We start from the raw sequence: 24,483 nt of genomic DNA on the forward strand, positions 1-24,483 counted from the left end.
TGTGTTTAATATTCTGTATTTTGATGATTCTTGTTTCTGCTCAATTTTTCCTATAGAATTTTAATATTTAGGATTGCCTTATGTATTATGTTTGTTAATATCTGCTTGACATATGTGCTTATGTATTAGTTTCTTGTCTTTAATTCTCTACTGTCTGAAATTTTTACATTTTTATGCTGTTAAATTTATTCATCTTTTTCTTCAGGGTTTCTCTGAATGTGGTATACTATTAAATAGGAATACAATCTCACAAATATTAATATAGTAAATAGTTTCTCATAACAAGTCGATAGCATTGTTTTAAATTTATTTTGAATAGAATTTCATATATGACATATGGTTGACTTTTCAATTGTAAGTGACCAGACCATCTTAAAATAGTCTAAATGTAGAGGGGATTTAATTAACTTATGCAGTTGGGGAGTTCGTGGACCCAGCAGTGAAACAACTGCTTCTGTCTCCATCCTTCTCCCCACTCACACACACTCTCTCTCCATCCCTCTCTTCCCGCCACCCCTTTTGAACTGACTTATATTTGTGTGACAATTTCATTCTTTCCTTATACAGACAGGCTTTTCCAAGTTGCAGGTAAGATGGCACCAGCAATTTGTTTTCATGTCTTTCCAAGGTCTGTGGCCCAAAGGCAAAGGCCCTACTCCTGCTCCAAATCAAAAGTCTTTGAGGAAGGAATTTGAGTGGCTTATCTTGGATCATATTGTTCCACACCTGTGGCCAGGGCAGGCAAGGTATTATTGATGGCTCCAGCAAAAGTATATGATTGAAATGGGGTAGGAATGATTTTGCGAAAAGCAAGGGCTGCTTCAAAGATAGGGCCCACGATAACTGCAGTTCCATCCTCGGCAGCTCAGCACAGCATGAGACACACTCCTGTCTGTTCCCATACATCCAGTTCACAATGCCCCTGTCTAATGTGGAGCACAGATCTCACTCTCACCTGAAAACTTCCCCTTGGCTCACAAGTGCATCCAACAACTGTAATTATATCTAAGATTTCTGTGTGCTGTGTATTAAGTATGACAGATTTGGCGATAGCTTATCGTGTAAGCTTATATATAACCCATATGAAGTTCTGAGTTTAGCTGTTTTCAGCATTGCTGTCGTGCTAGCAGAGGCTCTACTTTGGCAAACCTGGGGTAATTCAGTGGCTAAGAAGTGAGAGGCATGTGAGAAATGTTTTTCTGTTTGGTAGCCTAATTTCTGCTGGCTATTATACGTTATGGGTTGTTGGGAATTGCTGTTGGATGAACAATCGTATGTACCAGTTTGGCAGATTTGCAGAGTTCCCTGCCTCGACTTCCCATGTCATTGTAACATTCCCTTATAGGTTTGTAGGGATTGCCACTAGTACCTAATGCTTAGTAACAGGCCTCAGGCTCCGTGGACGTGAGCAGCCCTTCTACTTCCTCACTTTGGTTGGTGGGCCTGTGCTGGCCTATGCTTGCCTGAGAGGCTGGCATAGAACCACTCCCTGATTGCCACCAGGCTCACTTCAAAGATTGATTTCTCAGTGGCAGCAGTGTGGCCCTGGGGTAGAGTGTCTTCCATGAGGGCCTTTCCTTTCCCTGGGTCTTCAGCTCTGACCCTTGCAGGTGAAGCTGCATCTTGCTTTTAATTTTACTAAGCCAGCAGATGCAGAGGGTCAATTCTGAGCAGCTGTGAATTGTGGCTGTACACTGAGGGAGTGCAGCCTGAGCCCAGACTGCATCCATAAAGTCTATTACAGGATGTTATAAGTGGTCCCAAGAGTTCAGCTCCAGCACACATAGAGTCTAAGAGCGGATAGCAGTACCCAGGGTTACAGCTTGGCATGGCAAGATACTCAGGCCCTGCTCTAGCCTGATTTAATCAGTGGCATGTTTTGTAGACAAAGACTTAAAATACTTTCTGGATTAATTAGTATTTATTGCTGTCTACAGAAATCTGCCTTGTTTAAAACATAAATGAACATTTGTTAGTGGAGTTTACAGGATCATCCAAGGACTGGTGATAGCCTCAGGTGACCCCTCTGGTTCAGGAAGCTAAGCAAGGTTATCAGCATCTTCCTCAGAATTTTCTCTTCTTACATCTGCTCCAGGGTATTGGGGATTCTTATTCCCCACAAGCTGTAGTCTTTCTGCTGTAGTGGTGCAGGGTACCAGCCTCTAGTTTCATCCTTCCTGCTCACTAACAGAAAAGCAGATGCCTAAGGTGGGGATTCAGCCCAGAGCTAGAGCGCTTGCTCATCACGTGCAAGGCTCTCAGTTCAGTCCCATGAAAGGAAAGAAAAGGGAGAGGAGATGAAAGGAGAATCCAAATTTGGAAACCAAAACATGGGGGCTGGAGCTGATAGCTGATAAGAGCATTGGCTACTCCTCTAGAGGACCCAGGTTCAATTCTCAGCACCCACATGGCAGCTCACAACTGTCTGTAATTCCAGTTCCAGGGGATCCATCCCACCAGGCATGCATGTGGAGTACCTATCTGTGCATGTAGGCAAAATGCCCATACATATAAAATAAATAAATAAATCTTTAAAGACAATGACAATAGCAACAACAGAAAAAACCTCAGACATGGACTAGGCTGATGCTGGGCTGGGAGGGTTACCTAGTGGGGTGGTGCTGTGTTCTGTCTGGGTGCTGTAGTTTCTTCCAAAGGCAATTTCATATCCCCTCAGAGGGAAGGAAAAGGAGGAGACACAGTGAGCTAACTACTGTTCAACAGTCCTCCCTCTGAAACAAAGTTTCCCTCTGTGCATTTGTCTCCACTTGCCGGAAAATAACCTATCTGTAGATAGTATGGTAAATTTCCATCAGTGATTTACCAGGGCTACACTGCTTCTTTTTTTAAGCTTTAAATTAAAAATCAGATCTTGTTCAATTTTCTGGCCATTGGAAAATGCATGGTGATGAATGGCTGGGGTATGTATGTCCATTATCCAATGTGAAATTTGTGCATATAGAAAGCAGAAATTGCTTCTGGGCATTTAAGCTATCACTATCAAAAATGAAGTCATAAAGCAGATGTTGAGAGATCCATATTATGTTAAAAATAATTGTTGTAATGAGTTTTCACAGATAATTGTGTAACTTATAGAGAAAAATTCATTTGTCACTTATCTTTAATATTTAAGATCATTGTTTCTTAAGTAAACTTCAGTGGGCAATCTTTCTAAAATTAACTTTATCCTTTAAATATACAAATCTATATCAGATATAGAAGGCAACATTTTTTTATGCGTTTGAGTTGTTAGGTTTGTTATTTGCAAGTTTTGGGGGGGCCCTCTTCAGTTTCAAAACAGGTACTACTGTTTTCTGTAAAATAATAAATGTATCATGGTATTTTGCTTTTGATGTTTGTTGTGGAAGAGAATATTCAAGAATTGATAAATTTGCTTTGCCTATGAAAAGACTTCATCTGCTTACTTCTCTTGGACTCTATAAATATATGTGTCATGTGGGTGTTGGATAATAAGGCATTCTTAGTTATTCTTCCTGTCAGCATCACTTCGTGGCGTTTTTATTTGATAATAGGTGATTTCAGATTGGAGAAGTCTAATGGAGAAATCGCCGAGTCCCCTGGAGCTGGGAAAGGAGCATCTGGCTCCACTCGGATCATCACCAGATTGCGGAACCCAGATAGCAAACTCAGTCAGCTGAAGAGCCAACAGGTGGCAGCCGCAGCCCACGAAGCAAACAAGTTGTTTAAGGAGGGCAAAGAGGTTTGTTCCATTTAAAACAAAATTCTGTGCACTGTGAATAGTTAGAATTGTGGACCAGGAGATGGCCCAGAGGTTAAAAGCACTGGCTGCCCTTCCCAACTGTCAGTAACTCCAGCTCCAAGCGATCTGATACCTGTGGCCCCCAAGGGCACGTGCGCTCATGTGCCAATACCCACAGGTTGGTACACATTAAATAAATATTTAGAATTGGATTGCACCTTAAAATCTTTAAAATAGGTTTAAAAAAATCTTTAAAATTTCCTTTAGGGAATTTATAGACCTAGTTTTGAATTGTATTTTTTTTTTCTTGTGGTTGAGGACCAAGAACAAAACCGTTAGGCTCATATTATGGTAAATACATTTATATACCCAAATTTAGTCTATTTATTAGAAATCCAGTGAGCCCTTGGGAGAGCAGAGTGAACTGTTTGCAAGCAATCCTGGCTGATCAGCATGATCAAAACTGACACTGAATGTCTCTCTTCAGCCAGCTGTGGGCAGAGTGGTGACAGCAGTGTCTCTCAGATGGTCATTCACAGGGCTGTGAACTGTTAAAGGAGCCTGAAGCCCAGTTTGAGGCAAGCCTGGGCTAGCTACTGTTAAGAAGCAGGCCAGTTGAGCTGTGTACCAAGACCCTGTCTAAACCCGACACCCCTCCCATCACAAGTATTGTTCTTGTCCTCCACTGGAAGATTGAGCCCAAGTTTTTGGAAACCTTTGAAAGACCCCAGGGCCTATGGCAAAACTGGAAATGGAAACAGCAACAGTCGAGGGTTTTCAGTCATTTCTTTTTAGGGGTTGGTGTATGTAATGCTCTGCTAGTTCGTTAAACTGTGTGTTAGAATCTTCATAGGGTTATAAATAGGCTCGTGTAGCTGAGATCCATGAAGTACACAGGGGTGTCTAACCTCATTTTCTTCTGCAGTGTATTTTCCTTATTTGATTGTAAATGACTAACTTTTACTTTTCAATTTATTTATTTTGGAGGGGTTCTTTTTTTTTCCCCCCTTCAAAATGGGTTTTTTTCTGTGTAGCTTTGTCTAGCTTTGAACTCAGAGATCTCCTTGCCTCTGTCTCCTAAGTGCTGGGATTAAAGGCATTCACCACCACCTCCTGGCTTTACTTTTGTTTTTTTAACTTATATTTTATTAGTGTGTAGGTGTGCACACAGTCACCCAGATTTATGAGAGGCTGTCAAAAGACAACTTTGGAGTTAATTCCCTTTCCACCTTGTGTTATTGAGATTAAAGTTGGGTTACCAGACTTATGTGGCAAGTGCATTTACTCACTGAGCGGTTTCTGATGTCCCCTGCCCTGAGTCAGTTTGCTATGTGGCTAGGTATGAATTCATGGTCTTCTCATGTCAGCCTCCTGAGTGTTAGGATGAAAGTATGAGACACCCAGCCCTCACTTTAAATTTTGCTTCTTTTTCTTTTTTTAAATCTCTCCCCCACCTCCAAGTTTAACTTTTAAACTTCAGTCGCTTATTCATAAGCTGTTGCCTGTTTGAAATGATCAGTTACAGTCACGGAAAGATAGTTGTCAGACAAAATTTGTATCTTGGCCACAAACCGTGATGTGTTTACTTTTTCATTAGGTGCTGGTAGTTAACTCCCAAGGAGAAGTATCTCGCCTGAGTGCCAAAAAGGAAGTGGTCATGAAAGGGAACATCAGCAATTATTTTAAGCTGGGACAAGAGGGGAAGTATCGCGTCTACCACAATCAGTACTCGACCAACTCATTTGCTCTGAACAAGCACCAGCACAGGGAAGATCATGATAAGAGGAGGCACCTTGCACACAAGTTCTGTCTCACTCCCGCCGGGGAGTTCAAGTGGAATGGATCTGTCCACGGCTCCAAAGTCCTGACCATATCTACGCTGAGGCTCACCATCACGCAGCTGGAAAGCAACATCCCTTCTTCCTTTCTTCACCCCAATTGGGCCTCACACAGGTAAAGGAAACTGCAGTAAATGTGTTGCTGTAAATATGCTAACTATCCATAAATTGATCCTTAGTAGGTGTGCCCCTTAAAATATTATCACCAATGAGTTCAGTGAAGTCACAGTGGGCCAGAAGCTGAAGATATGTGTGTAGTTCAGAGGTACTAAAGCAGCACTCATCTTTGGAAAACTTTGGGTATCAGAATTTTATCCCTGGAGTAAGTGGAGACCGAAGTTAAAAGATACTGTAGGTTAAGGAATTGGAAGGCTGCCTTGAGTTGCTCCCGGGGTATAAAGTCTCCGTTTCTCTGAGCTAGTCATCCTCGCTGTTCTTCTGTGTTTACTCCTGCCATGTAGAACACCTTCTAATTTGAGCTGTAAACCTGAGTCGTGGTAGGCTGTGGCTGCTGTGTTTTCAGTTACTAACAGCTGAGTGAGGTGATTTCTTCCTCTGAAATGCAGGGCCAATTGGATCAAGGCTGTCCAGATGTGCAGTAAACCCAGGGAGTTTGCACTGGCCCTCGCAATTTTGGAGTGTGCAGTGAAGCCGGTTGTAATGCTGCCAATATGGCGGGAGTCTTTAGGACACACCAGGTGAGTGACTTCTGAGCCTTGGGAATGGTGAGTGTTGGGTACTTCTGATGTAATCATGGAAAAGCCCAAGAGATCACAGTAAAGACTGTCTTTTCCTCATGTCCATTAATTTTTAGGATGTAAGACTGTAATGAAGATATAAAGAGATCAAATATGTTTTTACTATTTTAAAATTTTGTGTGTGTGTGTGTATACTTGTGCATGCCACGGGTGGGAATAGATTGTCTTTCCTCATGTCCATTAATTTTTAGGATGCAAGACTGTAATGAAGATGTAAAGAGATCAAATATATTTTTACTATTTTAAAATTTTTTGTGTGTGTGTATACTTGTGCATGCCACGGGTGGGAATAGATAGAGAGAAGTTTATTCTTTTTATATTACTGTTATTATGGATTTTTAAGACAGAGTTTCTCTCTTGTAGCCTTGGCTTCCCTAAAAGTTACTCTATAGACCAGGCTGGCCTCAAACTCCTGGAGATCCTCCTGCCTCTGTCTCCCAAGTGGCTGGGATTAAGGGCGGACACCACCATCCGGCCTGAGAAGTTTATTCTTAACAGGTGTCCTTATTCCCTGAGCCATCTTGCCAGTTTCCATACATATTTAAAGACATTACAAGTGAAAAGCATCTTGTGTGTGTGTGTGTTTTGCCTACATGTATGTTTGTTCATGGTTATTCCTGGTCTCTGCAGAGGCCATAAGAGGGTATTAGAACCCCCGGAGCTGGACTTTTAGACAGTTGTTCGGTATAGGCTGTAGGACCCAAACCAGGTTAAGAGCAGCCACTGCTCTTCATCGTTGAGCTCAAGAAACCACATTTTAAAAGCACTTATTCTAGAATGTTTCTGACACTATGCTGAGGATCAGGCTCATTTTCTTTGTAGCCTTGAATGTCTGGCCAAAGGTCAGTGACTACCAAGTAGACTCAGAGCTGTGTCCTTGAACAGCAGGATAGAAGCACGTACAAGAGCCCTTGCTGTCCTTTCAGAGGCGCAGAGTTCAGTTCCACCACACATACCCAGTTGGGGTGCACACACCTGTGAGCCCATTGCCAGGGATCAGATATTTGGGAAACAGACCTATGGTGATGGCTTTCTGAGAAAGTGAGCTCAAGGTTCATTGAGAGGCCCTGCCTTTAAAAAAATAATAATAATGTAATAACAAAAATGTGTAAGACCGCTTGTGTCCACCTCTGGCCTCTAGATGCATGCACATGTGCAAGCGTACTTGTGTACCCAGACACATCTTAGAAAATAAATAAAAATAACATTATTTTTAAAAATTATTACAAAGAGTGGGCTATAGCTCAGTGACCAAACATTCACCAGATCTGCACAAGACTTTGGGTTTTATTCCCAGAACTTCAAGCTGAATAAATAAACACGTTATTTATGTCTTCGTGTAACTTCTCTCCAGTTTCGTTACCCAGTTCTTTACTTCCATCACTGAAGCTGAGGTAAGAGGATCACAGGACCTTGTCTCAACCAAAAGATAAACCACCAAAAGGGATTGGTGTTTATATATTTACTTACTAACAATTTAAAGCACAAAGTAAGAGTCAGTTTAACTTATCCGTCTTCCTACTGGGATTGCTGGAATGGATAACCCTCTAACTTTTGAAATAGGCATTTATTTTCCATTTCTTTAAACATGTTTTATTTTATAGAATGTTTTAAAGCCAAGTATGGTGGCTCACATCTGTAGTGGTAGCACTTGGGAGGCTGGGACAGCAGGATCACCTTGAGTTTGAGGCCTGGACTGATAATAGTTCCTGACAGAATGAGTGGGCCTTGGCTACAGAACAATACTGTCCCCAAACTAAGCAATTAAAAGCAAAAAGCAAAACACAAAAAGAGTAAGTTTCTTAGTGATGTCAGTCTTTCTCCTCTTACTATAAAATTCCACTCATGTGTAGTTGGATTTTTGGAGGGTAGAATTTGGTAAGATAATTGAAAGTTTTATGTAGCAAAAAAACAGTAATAAAACTGTAAATTAGGCCAGGCAGTGGTAGTGCACGCCTTTAATCCCAGCACTCAGGGGGTAGAAGCAGGAGAATCTCTATGAGTTTGAGGCCAGCCTGGTCTACAGAGCAAGTTCCAGACCAGCCAAGGCTACACAGGGAACCTTTGTCTGGTGGGGGGAGGGAAGGGGCTTGAGGTCAGGAGACAGGGAAGAAAAACTGAGTCAGAAGAACAAGGTAAGCTGGGTGTAATGATGCTCACCTTCAATCTCGATACTTGAGGGGTAGAGGCAGGAAGAGTTCTGTGAATTTGAGGTTATCCTGCTCTACAATAGCAAGATTTAGGCCAGTGAAGGCAAATTAGTAATATCCTATCTGGACTGCAGGGAAAGGACAAGGCCAGAAGGTCTTGAAATGCTGAAGTGTTGCCTGGTTGATGTCATTCGGTTTTCCTCAGCTGCTGTAATTTTGTAAGTGCAGTGGCCCTGCTGTGTCCAGAAGGGTGTGGCCCTCCTCAGCCCTCTACTCCTCCTTGAGATGCGGGGAAGTGAAGTGATACACATGTTCCATTTGTGTCGGAGAAGTCCACCGACACTTGCTTTCTCTATGGGATCAGCTGTGATCACCTCTGGCCTACACACATAGGCATTCACGGTCCAAACACACACAATATATGCACACACACAAGGAAGGATTTTGTTAAAATCTTGTGTCTAGTGGGTAGAGGCTTCTGCTGCCAACCGTGAGGATCTGAGCTTGGTGAGATCCTATCTCAGAAAGTAACAAGCCAGGACTTGGGACACAGAGGCAGGTGGATCAGGAATTCAGAGCTTGAGGTCATGGAAGGATTCGTGAGATCCTGTCTCAGGAAATAAACAACAACAAAACAGGGTTTGAGATGCCACCTCAGTGGTTAAGAGCACTGTCTGCTCTTTCACATGACCTGAGTTCAGTTTCCAGCACTCAGGTAGTGACTAACAACTAGCCATAACTCCAGTCACAGTCTGGTACCTTTTTCTGGCCTCCATGGGTCCCTACAGACATGAGGTACACATAAACTCATGCAGGCTCTTACACCTACACATTAAATAATGAATAAGTAAATGTTCATTTAAAGAACAGATATTAAATTGAGGTGCACACATCTTTAATTTAACCTTTATGTAGTAGAGGATGGATAATTAAGTTTGAACCCAGCATGAGCTACATATATAGAAACTTGGTCAAAATACCTTCTGTCCAGAAGAAGCAGAACAGAGCTCTCAGGGAGTCCTTAAATCATCCCTAAAACCCACAGAAGCTCAGCAGTGCAACATTGCATCATTAAGCAAAGAGGACATGTTTCAGGGAACAGACCTCATTGATCAAGATTAAAAGACAGAACAAAACCAAACAAACCTTCAGTGCTAATAGAAGAAAGACAAAGCATGGAATAATTTATATTTTTGTTCTGATACTTTTCTTTTTAAACAAATATAGAATCCAGGTGCCATAGAGGAGAAAATTGGACACATGTATTTAAAATTCTTGAGTGGAAAACCATTATTGTTATCAAATGCAAAAGAGAGATAACAAACTGAGGGAAAATAATTGTACCATAAATGGACATTTTCATGGGTTGGCAGAGACCTTTTGTAGAGGAAAAGGGCTAATAGTCCAGTGAGAGAACAAAGGACCTGGACACGCATTGTACAGGAAATGGATGTGAAAGGCTGGAGACAGAATGGTGACTTCTCTCGTTGGAGATCAGTTTCCCTCCCAGTATGCCCAGCAATTTTGAAGTGTGATACTCAACCTCAAAAAACGGTATGAGGCAGTAGACTGGGTTTGTGGTTTATGGCAGGCCCAGGTGCACCTTGATTCATCCTATCAGCATTTCAAGCACAGGGACTTCTGGTCTCTCTATCCTATCACTGAGAGGGCCATAGAGGGCTACCCCCATGTTCAGGATTAAAGACACACAGTGTTGTATGTTGTATCTCTACAATAACAATGCACTCAGGGCACTGCCTGGACCTTAGGTGTAGAGCTGACAGTTCATGCTCCTGGTCTGGGGCTCGGATGAGTATGGAGAGTGGAAGGAAAATGTGTCACCTCTGCACCCCCAGGGTGTTGTTAATGAGAACTGGGTCTGCGTGGTCCTGTCCTGACATGGCTGTCTTGAGCCTCCAGTCGTCAGTAGTGTCCAGGAACGTTTTGCCCTACAGACATAGCTGAACTACAGATTTCTTCGTCTTGCTGCCTCTCCCCATGAAGACTTTGTTGGTGGCAGCCAGAGCAATAGCATTTTACTCAGCACACGTTACAAGTGAACCATACGAAAGCAAAGCCTAGTTAATGTGAGAAAGGGTCTGTTTCCCTGTAGTCAGAAACCAAGAGCCCAAGCTGGGCATCTGGCCCAGATGCTCTTCTGCTCATTGTCAGCAGAGCCATCTGCTCCAGCAGCAGTGATGGCTCAACCTCTGAGCTGGAGCTGGTCCCAGGAGGACAGAAGCCATGGAAACAGCTGGTGGTGGCACAGCCACACCCAACTCCTGTGCCTGAGGCTGTTAGGTGTGTTGCTGAGTGAGGCTTGACTCCCTAGTTCTGAGACAGGGACCAGGTATTTCTCTTCACAGCTCCCACAGTTGTCCGAGTGAGCAGAGGATGAAGCTGCGTGCTGAAGCCGCGTGAGAGCAGGGCACAGAGCCTCCTCGGTATAGTGGGCAGATGGTCATGACATAGCCTGCTGTGCCCTCAACTTTGAGCATCCAGCCTCCCATGTGCTAAAATGAGGGGCTTTTGCTACCACACCTGAATTTTATTAATTTGACAAATTGTACTGTGCCGGGCTTGGTGGCGAACAACTGTAATCCCAGCACGTGAGGAGGCAGAGGCAGGCAGATCTCTTGTGAGTTTGAGGCCAGCCTGATCTACAAAGCAAGTCCAGGTTAGCCAAGGCTATACAAAGAAACCCTGTCTTGAAAAGCCAAAAATTAAAAAATAAAAAGGTGTTGTGATGTGAAAAAGCTTAGTGCTTGCCCAGCATACTCAAGGCCTGTGCTTTAATCTGGCATGAAAGGTCTCTGAGTATCTGGTTTTGCTGATTAAAAGCCATAGTCTACGTGGCTTGTGTGGGTTCAGTTCTGTTTGTCATGGGCTGCAGTAGACATCCGTAAGTGCTGGCTTGTGCATGGGTCACTACAAGAACAAAGCACTAGTGTTTCTTTTGGCGGGTGTCTAGCAAGGCTGTTCCTTTTCACTACTCGTTTTCTGCTCTCATCTCTCCTAGGGAATGCTCATCTGCCTACTCCTGTCTATTGGAGTGTGTCTGGGGTGTAGGGTTGTAACTAAGCACTCTGGGTTTCGTCCTAATTTTCAGTTTTACTTTCATATCTTTTTTGTTTATTTTTCAAAATTAAACATAGTTTTTTTAATTAAATAGGTTTTTTTTAAATCCATGTATTCTCAGGTTACACAGGATGACATCAATTGAAAGGGAAGAAAAGGAGAAAGTTAAAAAAAAGGAGAAAAAACAAGAGGAGGAGGAAACAATGCAGCAAGCCACATGGGTAAAATACACATTCCCAGTGAAACATCAGGTAATTGTCACTGTGCTCTGCGACAGGATGCCACTTCTGAGTGTTGTCATGGAGATTTGAATGCAGTCATTCTGCTTTACTTTTGTTGTGATTGTGAGTTAGTGAGGGTGTCGTGAACACTTGTAATTTTTGTAAGGCATGTTTTCTTAAAATTTGAGACCAATTTGTTGAAACTAGCAATAAAAATACAAAGTGTTAAGTTCTTGCAAAAATTTTTAGATTCTTAAAAAAAAATTAGATTCCCACTGAAAATTGAATTATTTAATAATTTTAATTAATTTGCATGATTCTTTTATTATAATTTTATTTATGTGAATGTGAGAGACAGGGAGAGAGAGAAAAGCATGCACATGTAGAGTCACGGCATAATTTGTAGGGGTTGGTTCTCTTGCTGCCATCGTGTGGGTCCCAAGGATTAAACTCGGGTCATCAGGCATGACGGGCCTGCCTGCCCTTCCCCGCTCTGCCATCTCTCTGGTCCAGTTTGCCTGATTGTTAGCTTTGTTTGACAGATACTTCTCTTGCTCTGGGTGCTGTGTAACCATTGTACTTTCATTTTTACCAGGTTTGGAAACAAAAAGGAGAGGAATACAGAGTGACAGGGTATGGCGGCTGGAGCTGGATTAGTAAAACACATGTTTATAGGTTTCTTCCAAAATTACCTGGCAATACTAATGTGAACTACAGGAAGCCCTTTGAAGGAAGTGAGTCATCAACTGTTTTAATAGATCCCGCTAATACAAAATCTTTAATGTTTCCATTGCTGGAGGTTTGGGTTTGTTTGTATTTTCTCTTTTGATGTTGTTGTTGTTGTTTTAAAGACAGGGTTTCTCTGTATAGTCCTGGCTGTCCTAGAACTCACTCGATAGTGCAGGCTGACCTCAGATTCAACAGACTGCCTTCCTGCCCCACCTCCGCCAGCACTACCACTGGTGGCTTAGTTTTTCTCTTAATAGAACCACTTTTGATTGGTGTTATTTCTTAGGATTTTATAGTATATGGGAAATTACTGGTTTGGTTTACTGTTAGAAGCTCTAGTTTTTGTATTTGAGATTATTTATATTTCGTGTATATGAGTGTTCCGCCTTCATGCATCTGTGTGCACCATATGTTTATACCTGGTGCCCATGGAGACCAGGAATAGGGTATGAAGGCTCCTGGCCCTGGAGTTAGAGACAGCTGTTGGCCACATTTAGCCATGGTTCTGGGAACTGAACCCAGGTCCTCTGAAAAAAACCTCAGGTGCTGTTAACAAGCGGAAAGAAAAGTGAAAGAAAAACGAGAGAGAATAATTTTTAAAAATTCTCAGCCATGAAATTACAATATTATTTTCAAAACCTGTATTTTTTTTTTTTTGGTTCGACCACCCCAAGATCTTATATTCAGTACTAGTTGACATTCTCAGAGTTATTATTTATATAAACTCAGACAGGGAATGAATAGGAGCCCTCTGACGGATGCCAGTATTCCGAGTTGTAAAGCTCAGAGTGTGTCCCCATTGTGTGTGTTGTGTATGCTGAGGTCAGAGGTCATTCTTGAGTGTCATTCCTCAAGAGCTATCTGCCTTGTTGTAGCATCAACTTAAAGTTCTGTATTTTAGTACTTGGTGGCTTCACCTGAACTAAATACATTCAGTTCTAATGTTAGGGGCCTGTAGGAGTGGCTCCAAGGTTAAGGGCACTTGCAGAAACTAGAGTTTGGATCCTAGCACCCACATTCAGTAGCTCAAACTCCCTTTCCTGTAGGGACTTTGATTTTCTCTTCTCGCCTCTCAGGGCACCTGCGCTCAGATACGTATCCAGACATACAGGCATACACATAAATAAAAAAAATCTTTTAAAAACTTACATTCAGAATATCTGTGGCCACACATGTGATTCTTTTCAGCCAAAAATAATACGGATGAAAATAAGGATGAACCAGATAAAAGAAAAAGTCCACGAAGTCCAAAAAAAATTAAGACAGAGTGTGATTCTGAGAAAGGTGAGGCAAAAGATGCAAGTGCTACAGCTGGAGCAGACGATAGTGCAATGGAGCTCTCCAAGGTGCCTGAGAAGAAGGAGCAAGGTAAGCAGGGTCAGGAGGGATGGCAGGGTCAGGAGCGCCCTGGGCCACGTGCCCTCTCATGTCAGCCTGGTTCATGGAACGGGTAAATCACCCTGCCAATCTGTAAGTGCTGTAGCTGGTCACAGACTTGTTCAGCGTTGAGGACAATTTGACAACGTTTTCATCATGCTAAAGGAAGTTGCTTGCTGATCCCGCCCCATCCGTCTATTCTCTGTGTATTTGTCTTGTTTTAGACATTTCATTTCAATGTAATCAGGCAATCTGTTGTTCTCCTTTAATCCACTTTGGAGCATATTCAACTACACTGCGTTGGTAGACCACAACTCATCTGTCTAGTCATTGATCAATGAATAATTGGGCCTTTTCTGTCTGTTTGTTTGTTTGTTTATTTGTGAAAGGGACTCACTGTGTAACTCTTGATTGGCCTGGAACTCACTGTGTGGATCAGCCTGGCCTGGAACGTAGAGCTGTCTACCTGCTTCTGCCTCCTGAGTACTGGGATTAAAGGTGCCACCATAACCAGCTAATGTTTGAGTGTTTTTGTTTTTTGTTTTTAAACATTAAGTTTACTTAATTTTTGTGGGTTCCAGGGATCAAACTCAGATCCTCACACACTTAACAGGAAGCCTTTACCCAGTGACCCATCTTAGCAGCTCTGTGGACAGGTATTTCTGTAGATACAGGTTTTTACTTCCTAGTGGTATATCAAGGAGTGGAATTGCTGGATTGAATGGAAACACCATATTTAAGCTTTTGAGAAACTTGAGGACCAGTGAGGTATATATAAATAAAAATGTTTTAAACTTGTTTGTTTTTTTGTTTTGTTTTGTTTTTGTTTGTTTGTTGTTTTTTTGTGTTTTTTTTGCTTTGTTTTGTTTTGTTTTCTTTCACATAAGCAACTAGAGAGGTGGCATACTGGATCATGTGGTTGGAGCTTAAGTATGAGGATTGGGAGTTTATATTCCCAGAATCCATGTACATATCACTTTACTTGGGCATTGGTGGCTTGCCTATAATTCTTGCACTTGAAGTCAGAGCCTTGCTACCTAGACTAGTTGTATTTGTAAGCTCTGGGTTCAGTTGAGACAGTCAGTCTCAAATAATAAAATAGAGATGATTCTTAGGTTTTTTGTTTAGATTAGTTTGCTGTGTAGCCCAGCATGTCCTCAAACTCAAGCTACACCTGCTTCTACCTCTGCAGTGCTGGATAACACACCTCAAGGGCAGCACAGTTGATAACTGACCATACCTGCAGGCATAATGTCATTTTCCACCATAGAACCCATCAATTTAGGTACCAAAAATCAGAAACATCTGGTATTTGAAGTGTATCTATTTTTAAATTCTATTTACAATTTAACAGTGTCCATGACCTATTTTTAAGTAAAAATAACAAAAGTAGATACTTCTAGAAATGAAAATAGTCTCATGAATTCCTCATTTCAAAGTAAAAATTACGTATTTATCAATGTCTTTAATTTACAGATGTAAAAGAACTTTTAGATTCTGATAATGACAAGTCCTTCAAGGAAGAACCAATGGAGATCGATGATAATGTGAAAACAGAGTCACATGTGGACTGTCAGGAGAGCACGCAAGTGGACGTGGTCAATGTCAGTGAGGGGTTTCATCTAAGGACTAGTTACAAAAAGAAAACAAAATCCTCTAAGTTGGACGGACTTCTGGAACGGAGGATTCGACAGTTTACACTGGAAGAGAAACAGCGCCTTGAAAAGTTAAAGCTGGAGAGCGGCCTGAAGGGGGTAGGCAAGTCCCCCACAGGCGCTTTGAAAAGCTCCTCTGAATCCCCAATATCCACAAAAGCAATCGAAGGATGTCGGGGTGACTTGCTTAGACAGGAACAAACCCCCAGTCCAAGTCAGGCTAGCCCTGCAGACGTGGGCCAGGATTGCTCACAAAGTGAGTCCTTGGTTCTTGGCATCAGTGGTCCTAGTCCCAGCACAAACAAACTGTATCCAAAAGATCAAGTATTAGATGATGTCTCCACTCAGAGTCCAGGGCCAGACTGTCAGAGACAGAACTCTGTTGACAGTGACCTAGATACCAGTATCTCTGAACCTGCCAGTAAGGGACTGGAGCTGAGTCAAACTAAAACAAAAGGAAGTGACTCTTTCATTGATGACTCTACACCAACCAGGGCAGATGATGCTGGCAATTTCATCTATCAGAGCAAGAAACCACCCTCACAGGAAGATAGCAGCAGCATTGTGTCTTCTTCCAAGAGCACATTGCCTGCATCAGTACCTGAAAGTACCATTGACAGAGATGCCCGGTCCTCACCAAAAGCATCGGACTTCGATGGGAAAGGAGGTTGTGACTCTAAATATAATAGCACTTTGGAAAATAGTTCTGATACTGTGTGTGTTCAGGGTAGTAGTGAAGAAGACATGATTGTTCAGAATAGCAGTGAGCAGTTTATAACTCCAGACCAAGGTGTTCATAGTGTAGAGCCGTCAAAATGTGAGTTACTTTCTAAATCCACCGAAAATTGTGAAGACAAACTACAGGGTAAGGTAACTGAATCAAATGGTAAGAAAACAGTCCAGAACCAAAAGCTGGATGAGAGACCAGTTAACAAATGCACTGACCAAACAAGCCTAAAACATACCACTGACAAAAAGAATAATGAAAATAGAGAGTCTGAAAAGAAAGGACAGAAGGCAAATAAATTTCAAATAAATGGCAAAGAGAGTAAAACTAAAGGTTATCTCAAGGGGCAGTGTGTGAAGGATGGCTCTGACAGTAAAGCTGTGAGTGGTACTGCTGAACCAAAGGTCAATAATATCAATAAAGCCATCCCTGGAAATGTCAAGTCACTGGCTGTTAAAGAATCTGCTGTGAAGCCGGTCGTCAATGGTGACGTCATCATGGAAGATTTCAATGAACAGAACAGTTCAGAAACCAACTCACATTCACTGAGTTCTTCAGATGCCAAAGGGAATCACCAAGATGGCCTCCATGTCTTACTAGCCACCAAAGCGCCTGACAGTACACAGGTAACCATACCCCCAGCCCCTCATTCAGAATGTAGCTCATTAAACCAGGTGGAAGACATGGAAACGGATGGTCCAGAGGGTAAGAAGGCTACTCCATCCCCTGTTAGGACAGAGGACTCTACCCTTAGTGAGGACTTGATGGATGAAAATGGTCTGTCCTCCAGCAACGATGAGAATGTCAATGGAGAATCCAGAAGGAAAACGGTCATCACAGAAGTCACCACAATGACGTCCACGGTTGCCACAGAATCAAAAACTGTCATTAAGGTAGCAAAGGGGGACAAGCAAACTGTGGTTTCTTCCACAGAGAACTGTGCCAGATCCACTGTCACAACTACCACTACCACTGTGACAAAGCTCTGCACGCCCTGCACAGACAGTGGTGTGGACACCATCTCTGTAAAGGAGCAGAGCAAGACCGTGGTCACCACGACCGTGACGGACTCCCTGACCACTGCAGGAAGCACACTGGTGACATCTATGACAGTGAGCAAAGAGTACTCCACAAGAGACAGAGTAAAGCTCATGAAGTTCTCAAGACCCAGGAAGACCCGCTCAGGAACAGCCCTGCCATCCTACAGGAAATTCGTTACCAAGAGCAGCAAAAAGAGCATATTCGTGTTGCCCAGCGATGACTTGAAAAAGCTGGCCAGGAAAGGAGGGATCCGAGAAGTCCCTTACTTTAATTATAATGCAAAACCTGCGTTGGATATATGGCCATATCCTTCTCCTAGACCAACCTTTGGTATCACATGGAGGTATGTACTTTAAAACGTTACTGGGGGGTGGGCTTTGTAAAGAGCATTTTTTGTTTTTGTTTTAATTTCATTTCTAAGTAAAATGAGATGGCGGAAGAGAGGAAGCACATGTGTAATGGCCAGGGTTAGTGATGGAAAGGAGATACAGAAAGTTGCTAGCATGGCCAGCCAGTGGTACGTTGATACTAAAGTTACCCAGCAGCCACGGACTTTCCAGAAATAGACCGGATTCTTTTAACATGCATGTCCATTTTAACTTCCATGAAAGAAAAGGAAATGCCACACTTGTTTTTAGGGTCTAACTTTCCAGGTTATTACCTATTTTTGCTTAACACCATGGCAACTACTGAATAGGGCTACCAATTCCCGGGATTCATGAAGAAGACCTTCATGTCGTGCCTTCATAGTGAAACTAATTTATCTGATAAATTTGTTTTGAAGTTCTCAGTTATTTATGAAAGAAAAGATAGACTGTAATTTCCTTAGGAATGTCTTAAAATGCCGAAATAGTCTTATTTAGAATTGTAAGTTTAGAGTATTGACAATTGTTAGCCTGTGTTCATTTGTCACTAGGAAGAGGGCTCAGAAGTTCCTCTATGGACATAGAGTAATTTGCCCATGACCACAGAGGCCAGGTCAAGCATAGCACCTGGTTTTCCTGACCCCAGCTGAGCACTTCATGTGCTTTTCGCTTTCACATGCTTGGTTATCCGTGTTCTGTCCCTTTCATGTCTCTGTCTATCTTTTTACCCTTGTTGAGAGGGATGAATGTAAGCAGTGAGAACAGAGAGCCTGGAAAGCAGTGCTGTAGCCTGCATTGGTTTTACGGTTATTTGTTCCAGCTAGTTACTGAGCAGAGCATCATCTCTCTTAAGACTTCATTTCAGTGTCTTAATATTTCAGCTTCCATTAACATCCTCCTTCTTTATGACCTTTATATTACAGTCAGCTAGCTAGTGTCAGAAAAGACCACAAAAGCCATGTAACTGTGAGCCCCCCCAGAGGAATCATTCAATCTGGTGACCACTCAGCGTTTGTATGAGCACGTTTTTATTCCTCATCATTGGTTTGAAGTAAGATGTCATCACTTCATGCCCATACACTAGAGACAGCTGAAAAGTACACTTTCTCTGCAGGGCCTGCAATGAAGGATTTGCAGAATCCTGCAGGGAATCAAGGAACTCTTCATTGCAGTTCATGGAATTGTAGGATTGCTCTGCACTTTTTTGCTTTCTTCATTGAGAGCGGTCCCAAAGTGCATCCTTGACTGTCCTGCAGGTAACTTCTTTCCCACTGGAAAAGTTACTGTGTACATACAAGTAGATGAACTAAGATGCCCTGGCAGGCAGGGGCCTGGCCTTTATTTTATGCTCCTTGTGTTCCGAAACGAAAGGTAGTTTTGCTGGGAAGCACTGTTCTCCGAGCCTGGGGAGAACCAAGGCCCAATCCTAATGGGGCGCCAGAGCCCTTGCATGCATGGCTGTAGTGCGGGCGCCTTGACTTACAGAGTTTTTATTTGCGCTGGCATGCATCATATCTGTTTGGTCAGTCATTTTTTTAATGGAAAGAAACACCTTCCTGTACGTTCTTAATTGTTGAAGTTGAAATAAATATTTATCTCTTCTGACTAATAGAAGCCTGGGTTTAAAAAAAAGTGTTATTCTTTATTTATTTATTATTATAAAACTATTCATGTAAAGTGTATTTTTATGCTAGTTCTTGAATCTCAGGTGTTTCTAAGACCTGATGTGTGAGTTTTTACTTATTTGTTGAACGGTGGTTCTGATGGGTCTAGCTGTGCAGCCCAGGCTGGCCTCAAATTCCTGTCCTCCCACCTCAGCCTCATAAGTAGTCGAGACACACGCAGGCCCGGCGTGTGTGATGCAGATTTTTAAATGTAATGTTAAAGCTGAGCACTATAGGAAATTGCCATGTGTCGTGGATGCAGTGAAGACCTTTTGACCTCTGTACACACATTTCCTTAGACCTGTTTTCCTGGGCATGACTGTATGTCACTGTCATTTTGAACTGGCAGTTGTTCTCCATATGGCTGATACTAGAGGGATCCTGCTAACGTGTCTGCTGAGATTATTCTGAGTGATTGAGGGACGTGCTGATGACTACAGGGAAGGGAGGGGGAAGCTCAGTAGGAGAGAATGGGAAGCCTTGGTTTCTAGTTTCCCACGCTTTTCTTTAAGCCTTCTCTCCGGCATAGCTCCTTCTGACTTCTGCTTTCTTCTCCATGCATTACCAACTGTGCCCACCGCCTTCCCTCTGGCCATAACAACACAGGATGTGGCGTGTGACAAGTGTGTGGCTTTTACACACTGTGTTCCTTCTTGTGTGTGTGCCCCGTGCCTTCAGTCAGCCAGCCATATGTCCGATTAAGATGTGCTTTGCAGACCTATGTACTTAACCTCTCTTACAGCTCCTAACAGGTAGAGTCTAACAAACTTCTTTCTATCCCAGCCTCATTCCCAGTCTTGACACACTGACACTCCATTGTTTGAATGAATGAGTGAGTGAATGAATCAGCAGACTCTATGAGATGGGTTTATCCACTGATGCTACCTGCATTTTAAAATAGCATTGCTCTTTGGGATATTGGTCATTGGTAGAGGCTTGCTGGTATGTACAAGACTCCGGTTCTGTCCTCAGGAAAGTAGAGGGTATTATGTGTGAGTCAAGGCCCGTGGAGAGAGGGTTCAAAGTTATTGTTCGACTCTAGAGAACAGTAGAGGGGAAAGAGAGAATAGGAAGTACTTGTTCTTGCCAGGAAGTACTTGTTCTTGCCAGGCGTGGAGGTGCATGCCTTTAGTCTGAGCCAGAGTTTAAGACCCTCCTGGTCTACAAACTGAGTTCCAGGACAGCCAGGGCTACACAGAGAAATCTGTCTTGGGGAATAAAGAAAGGAAAGGAATAGCTTGTTCTGGCATACCAAACTTCTACAAAGTTTTCTGTGTGGCATGCCCTGAAAGTGACTATTACTCTTAGGATAGCTCTATGCTAGTCAGGATCTTGCTGCTAATTTAAAGGCTCTGCCCAGGTTGTTATGTGAAAAAAACATTTCACAGTTGGAGCTAGGAATTAGCCAGGCACAGTAACCATTTGACTAGAGCTTAACCATCACACATTCATTTTTTCAAATGATAGTAATAGAGAAAGGACCACCTTTCCCGTGCAAGGTTGGCCTAAGACATACTGTCTGCCTGCTAGTGGGGGAAATTATTTTCATTATGTAAGCTTTCTCTATGCTTCATTCAGCCTGTATATTCACTTCATGTAGTGTGAGAATATCCAAAAGGAAATCTAATTATGCAGGTCTTAATAGGGAATTGACAGCTGTTGGCTGCTTTAATTGATGTTACAGTGAATTCCATTTTAGGATAAAATATTCAGTGAAATTGAGTAATTTCATTTTCAGATGTGTTTTGAGTGTTACTTTTAAAAGGAAAAGTATATTCAGTAACTTCACACTCATGCTTAAGAAAGAACATGAGCCCAGGTTCCCTTCTCTTCATCTGAGTGGCTGGTACAGGCTGTGGCTTTCTGTAATGGCTTTCTTCCTAGGATTCCAAACTTAGGCAGCATTTTCACTCTTCGTATTATGTGTAGTACTCATGAGCTCATGTTTGTAAGAGCCACCGTGGGGACAGAATTCCTTCCTGCTGGGAAAGGTGGTCTTGCGTTGGCAGTGTTTCAGTTTTGTTTTACTCTTTGACATTCAGATTTTTGTTGTTGTTTTATCAAAAACTATTTCATCATGGTTTTTGTCTTCAAGACTCCTCTATCAAATTTAGTAACACAGTTAATGAATTCTCCTGAATTTTTCATGCAGATATTTTAGTAAATTAATGAGAAGATCTTTATTAATTGTCCATCTTAAGATAAAACACCTTGGTTGGAGAGATGGTCCAGTGCTTAAGAGCACTGTTTGCTCTTTTAGAGGTCCTGAACTCAATTCCCAGCAACCACTTGGTAGCTCCCAACATCTCCCGATCTGATGCCCTCTTCTGACTTTCAGGTGTATGTGTAGATAGAGCACACATATATGAAAAATAAATCTAAAAAAAAAAAGATAAAGTACCTTACTGGAAGTGAACCTCCATGATTTAAAGTTATTAAATGCACACAATCCTAGTAACTCAAAGGTATTATTTTAAAGACTCTGTAATACCATAGTGTTACAGAACTGTGTTACAAATGCTGAGTACATAGTGAGTGTCAAAAACATGTTTTTCAGTTTCATAGAGAGGAAGAGAAGAGAGAGTGAATGGGTATGTGTTTGTATGTCTATATGCAGTTGATCTGGGTTGTTCTTTCAGGTACAGACTTCAGACGGTGAAGTCCTTAGCAGGAGTGAGCCTGATGTTACGGTTACTCTGGGCCAGTTTGAGATGGGATGACATGGCAGCCAAGGCTCCTCCAGGAGGAGGGACTACACGGACAGGTAAGGGAGTCAGGCTTGAAGTTTAAAAGGTGTGGCCTAATGATGTAGCTCACCTGCTAGAGTGCATACATATGTTATGTATAGAGCCTGAGGTGCGTTCTTAGCAGAACCAGGTTATGGTGTCGCATGCTTATGACCTTAACTTGAGAAGCAGGAAGCAGGAGGATCAAAGGTTCAGGGTAATCTTCACCTGTGAGTTCAAGGCCATCTTCCATTACATGAGACTGTATACCAAAAAGAGGTAGCCAGACCTGACAGTAAGGCCTATAATGCCAGCTACTTACGAGGCTGAGGCAAGAGGATCTATTTAAAGACCTGTTGGGCTACTTAGCTCAAAGCCAGCTAGAAGAACTGTTCCCTCCGCCTCCTCCCCCAAAACAAACAAACAAACAAACCAAAAAAAAGACAAAAAAGCCAAGAAATTAGAAAGGAGTCTGTGGCTGTAGCCCTTGCCCAGCATGTATAGAAGTGTACCCTCAAGTTTTCAGGTGCCGTGCAATCAACATTATAGGGCAAGGTTCACATTATAGGTGAGTCAGCACACACAGACCCAACTAAGTTTTCAAATGATAGTTATTATCCTGTAGTGTAACCTCAAGCATTGTTTTGATTGCGTGCTGCCTCTGGGGGTTAGCTTGGACCTTTCACACATTTTGTTTGTTTGTTTTGTTTTTCCACTTAATTTTTCTTCTGCTACTCATGCTGAAGCAGAAGCATTGCCACCAGTTTCATGCCAGCCTGGGCTTACACACCAAGTTCTAGGCCACCTTGGGCTGTAGAGTGAAACCTTGTATCAAAAAGGAAAGGAATGAGGTGCCTAGCTGCATCATGAGAACCCTAACTTAAAAACAAACAGCAGCACCTCAGGCTGGAAAGACTATGCTTGAAACTTTCACCAGGAAGAAACTCAGCTAATGTAACCAAGCAGTAACGCTGTGGTTATTAATAAACCAGATGTTCTAAAACATCATTTTGGATTCACATCCTTACAGACGTATCAACAGCTACATGTTCTAAGTGTCCTCATATTCCAGGTGGTTATTAAATGTGTAAATCATGTTCCCATAGAAACTTCTGAAACTGAAATCACAACCACAGAGATAATTAAGAGGCGTGATGTGGGTCCTTACGGCATTCGTTCTGAGTATTGTATCAGGAAGATCATTTGTCCCATTGGAGTTCCAGAAGCACCGAAAGGTAAGACATAGAAAAATGTCTTGGTTCTGTTAATTGAGGTTTGGTAGTAGTTGTCTCCTTAAATTCCTTACTGGCACTACAGACTGCTCCTGTATTAAGGAACATAAAAAATAATCACGGAGACAGGAGATTGCTTTGAGTCCCAGGCTAGCCTGCCTTACAGAGTGAGACCTATTTCAAACACCAAGGAGATGAGGGGCTGGAGAGATGGCTCAGCAGTTAAGAGTGCTTGCTGCTCTGGTGGAGGACCCAGGTTCAGTTCCCAGCACCTACACGTTGGCTCCCAACTGCAGTTGCAGGGGCTCTGAGACCTTTGTCTGAATTCCATGGGCTCTTGCATGTGTGTGCATATTAACTCATGCAGGCACTCAACACAAACACATAAGTATCCATAATATAAGAGACCTGCACATGTGCATAAAAAAAAAAAGTAAGTGTGAAAGAGAAAATGTCTTCACAAAGAAACACTTTAAAAATTGTTCTCCCTAGATTATACATTTGTTGATATTAGCTTTAGACTTTATTTTAATGAATGAAGCTGGGAAATAACACCCATTTGAAAGAATACTGATAAGTAGCTTCGGTTCTGGGGGTAATGGAATACTGCTATCCAGGCACCAAATAGTGCTATCCAGGCACTACTAGCTCAGTTGGTAGGCAGAGCGTAGGTTGGAAATGCCTTCCCAGCAGGTTTTCTCCTGGCATACCCCAGCATCTCCTGAGTCACTGTCTTGTATCATTCTGTTCTGTGCAGGCCTGGCTCTACTGCCGCTCTGCTCCCTGAGAACTTACTGCCACTCAGAGCACTGGACAAGGCTCAGTTCTTATTCCTCTTTAGAGTGTTTTAGATATTGTTGTTTTTCAAGACATGGTTTCTCTGTGTAGCCTTGGCTGTCCTGGACTTACTTTGAAGACCAGGCTGGTCTCTAACAGAGATCTGCCTGCCTCTGCCTCTCTGAATGCTGGATTACAGGTGTGTGCCACCATGCCCAGCTTGGTGTTTTAAATCTTATTGGAAGGTTTTTGTATGTTCTTCAGCATTTTGGATGCCCTTTTTATATTGGGTAAATGTCTCCCCAGTGTTGTGGAGGGGAATGGGTACTGCCATCTCCATCTCAGCTGTGAAGGACTGTTAGGCTTGCTTTAGTCTTTCGGGGATACAGAGATCGAGGTCCACTGTGACCCACAACTTGAGTGC

General features: G+C 42.4%; 1 protein-coding gene across 13 annotated transcripts in view; it reads left to right on the forward strand.

Moving 5' to 3' along the window:
- The window catches only part of Bptf (bromodomain PHD finger transcription factor), a 106,755-nt gene that overhangs the window by 50,665 nt on the left and 31,607 nt on the right, over positions 1–24,483 (forward strand). For all 13 annotated transcript variants that reach the window (XM_021634297.2, XM_021634298.2, XM_060386517.1 and 10 more), the window contains 9 exons: positions 3,534–3,721; positions 5,319–5,674; positions 6,126–6,257; positions 11,667–11,796; positions 12,362–12,500; positions 13,684–13,863; positions 15,349–17,638; positions 21,964–22,088; positions 23,157–23,285. In XM_021634297.2, the coding sequence (XP_021489972.1) occupies positions 3,534–3,721; positions 5,319–5,674; positions 6,126–6,257; positions 11,667–11,796; positions 12,362–12,500; positions 13,684–13,863; positions 15,349–17,638; positions 21,964–22,088; positions 23,157–23,285 (3,669 nt within the window). The remainder of the gene's footprint in view (positions 1–3,533; positions 3,722–5,318; positions 5,675–6,125; positions 6,258–11,666; positions 11,797–12,361; positions 12,501–13,683; positions 13,864–15,348; positions 17,639–21,963; positions 22,089–23,156; positions 23,286–24,483) is intronic.

Source organism: Meriones unguiculatus, chromosome 7 (assembly GCF_030254825.1).
Source record: "Meriones unguiculatus strain TT.TT164.6M chromosome 7, Bangor_MerUng_6.1, whole genome shotgun sequence".
Classification (NCBI taxonomy): Eukaryota; Metazoa; Chordata; class Mammalia; order Rodentia; family Muridae; genus Meriones; species Meriones unguiculatus.